General features: G+C 38.2%; 1 protein-coding gene across 1 annotated transcript; it reads right to left on the reverse strand.

The window, feature by feature from the left end:
- Window positions 1–615: 615 nt before the first annotated feature.
- Window positions 616–2,221, reverse strand: LOC143541884 (hydroquinone glucosyltransferase-like). The gene has a single exon (XM_077034581.1). It carries the CDS (start codon window positions 2,159–2,161, stop codon window positions 728–730), a length of 1,434 nt encoding a protein of 477 aa, XP_076890696.1. The 5' UTR covers window positions 2,162–2,221; the 3' UTR covers window positions 616–727.
- Between the last annotated feature and the right edge of the window lie 360 nt (window positions 2,222–2,581).

Genomic DNA, 2,581 nt, shown 5'->3' on the forward strand with positions numbered 1-2,581 from the left:
GTTTTTCAAGCTCAAGCTTGGCTTGTTTACTATTTTTTAATTAATTTTTATATATTTATAATTATTAATATAGTTTTTTTTGTATAACATACTATATATTATTTTGTTATTTTTTCATAACATTATATAATTGTATAGATTAATTAAAAGTTATTAAAGATATATAAAATATATATTGTAAAACTTATATTTAGGAGAGGCTCGCGAGCCGGCTCGAGTTCAATAACTAAAGCTTTGGCACAGACTCATTTATTAAACGAGCCTACCTTTAGGCTCGGGCTTAGGCTCGTTTAAGCCTCGCTTGATCGAGCATTTTCATGAGCCGATCTCGAGTAGCTTGTGAGCAACTCGGCTTGTTTGCACCCCTAACTGATTTTGCCGCTCCTGGCCTGCCTCACCGAGAAATGAAGAATCTACCACTATGGAAATTAGAAAACCCCGTTGAGTCTGGTTTTAAACATGAGAATTCAAAGAAACCTCATCCATACCATTAGACTAGAAAGTCAATTGCAGCGGATTTTAAAGGTTCTGTTTGTTTTTTTTCTAAACATAAAAGTTTTTTTGATCGTAAAATATGATTTAAATAAGTTTTTAACACAAAACAGTTCACATATATGTGCCAGCATGTTTAACTTGACTTTTATAATTTACACACTAAAAAGGATTCATAAAATAAATAACTCACAAGGCAAAATATTGAACAAGTTTTATTAAAATGCTTAATAACTTAAATGCTTAAACTATTCTTCGTTTTCAACTTAGAAGCCAGTTGATCTAAGGCTTTTGTAGAAGACCCATCTTTACTAAGAACATTAGCAGCAGCCTCTTTAAGTTCCCGAATTCGACTCCTAATCGGTTTTCCTTCTTCCCCTTCTAACAAACCCTTCACGACCCTCGCAATCTCCACACGCCCCACAAGGCCATTCTCATCAGCTTTGGGCCTTAACGCCACTTTTATACCCTCGGTTAAAGATACCGCATTCATCTTCTGCTCAGCATAAAGCGGCCACGCGATTATAGGCACACCTTGGACAACAGTTTCGAGAATCGAGTTCCAACCACAATGGGTTAAAAACCCACCTGTTGAACTATGACTCAGGATCTGGGCTTGTGGGGCCCAAGAAGGGACCACAAACCCAGTACCTTTAGTTCTTTCCAGAAACCCTTTGGGTAAATACTCCAAAGGGTCCTCGTGACCGTGTGAGTTAAAGTAAGTCGCGTTCGGTTTATCACTCGGGCTTCTAACCACCCATATGAACCTTTGCTTACTCAATTCCAAACCCATGGCTAACTCATTAAGTTGATCAAAAGATAAGGTCCCACCACTCCCAAAAGATATATACAAAACAGAACCACATGGTTGCCCATCTAGCCACTTTAAACACTCTGACCCATCTACATCACTACCCGAACCTGAACCTGAACCCGAACCCAAACCAATCTGTATTAATGGTCCAACCGGGTAAACCCTCGGTTTACCCGGTTCTTCGTCTAGCAAAGCTTTCAAAGCTCCACCTTCCAACTCATGAAAGCTATTTACCGCTATACCCTTAGCCATCTTATACCTTTTAGCATTATAAAGCACCCATTTATAAGCATCATTTTTTCTATCTTGAACCGGGTCAAGCAAGTCTTGACCCCGAACCGGTATGCACCCGGGGATCTGAACCGGTTCGGGTAAATCCCGAAACTCACACGAAACCATTTGATCAAGCTTCGGTAAATGAAGAAACAAAGACAAAGCCATAGCGGTCGATGGATAAAACACATAAGGCGAAACACCAAACTCGATAGCAACGTCGAATGCATCCGTGCCAAAGAGATCAATAAACAAGGCCACGGTGTTTGTTTCGGCTACTAATGACTTAAAAGCCTCACGTAGCGAGTCGAGTGACCGCGTGACCACGAGGCTTATTCGGGTTTCCATTTGTGCGTCCGGTAAATCATCAAAATTTACCGGAGGAAGCACGACATGGGCTAACCCGGTCGGGAGGGAGTCAAGAAAGGCCCGTTGGGATATCGACAACGGGCCGTCATTGGGAATGATGAAAGTTGAAGAGATGTTGTGGTTGTTTTTTAATCTTTTGGCAAATTCGACTAATGGGATTAAATGTCCCATTCCTGGACTTGGTACAATGGCTATATGTGGTGGTCTTTCCATTGTAGCTAGACAATAATAATAATAATATATGTATAGAATATATATAGAGAGAGGTGAGTTATATGTGAGGAGATGAATGAAATGAAATTAGATGGTGATATATATAGACAAATAATAACGTATTGTATTCCTTTATATGAGGAAGATGAGATGCAATGCAAGTGAGAGTTTGAACAAATAATGGGATCCCACAAATACTTATAAACAATAATTAAATAGTTTAAGTAGACATATTTGATTTTTCTTCCATTCATTAATTTTGTATACAAGTCAAATATAGTTAAATACTAAAACAATTATTATGCATAAATGAAATGCCAAAGTATAAAATAGATAATAAATACAAGTATATGTGTATTTAAAAATTTGGGTAGTATATGCTTCATGTTTCACTCATTCATTAGACCATCCGTGCGGCTT

Source organism: Bidens hawaiensis, unplaced genomic scaffold (assembly GCF_021521415.1).
Source record: "Bidens hawaiensis isolate Kalapana, Puna unplaced genomic scaffold, B.hawaiensis_p1.1 tig00000820_1, whole genome shotgun sequence".
NCBI classification, from domain to species: domain Eukaryota; kingdom Viridiplantae; phylum Streptophyta; class Magnoliopsida; order Asterales; family Asteraceae; genus Bidens; species Bidens hawaiensis.

Excerpts from the sequence above, each read along its gene's own strand:
- LOC143541884 (XM_077034581.1), bottom strand. The coding sequence starts at position 2,161 with ATGGAAAGACCACCACATATAGCCATTGTACCAAGTCCAGGAATGGGA.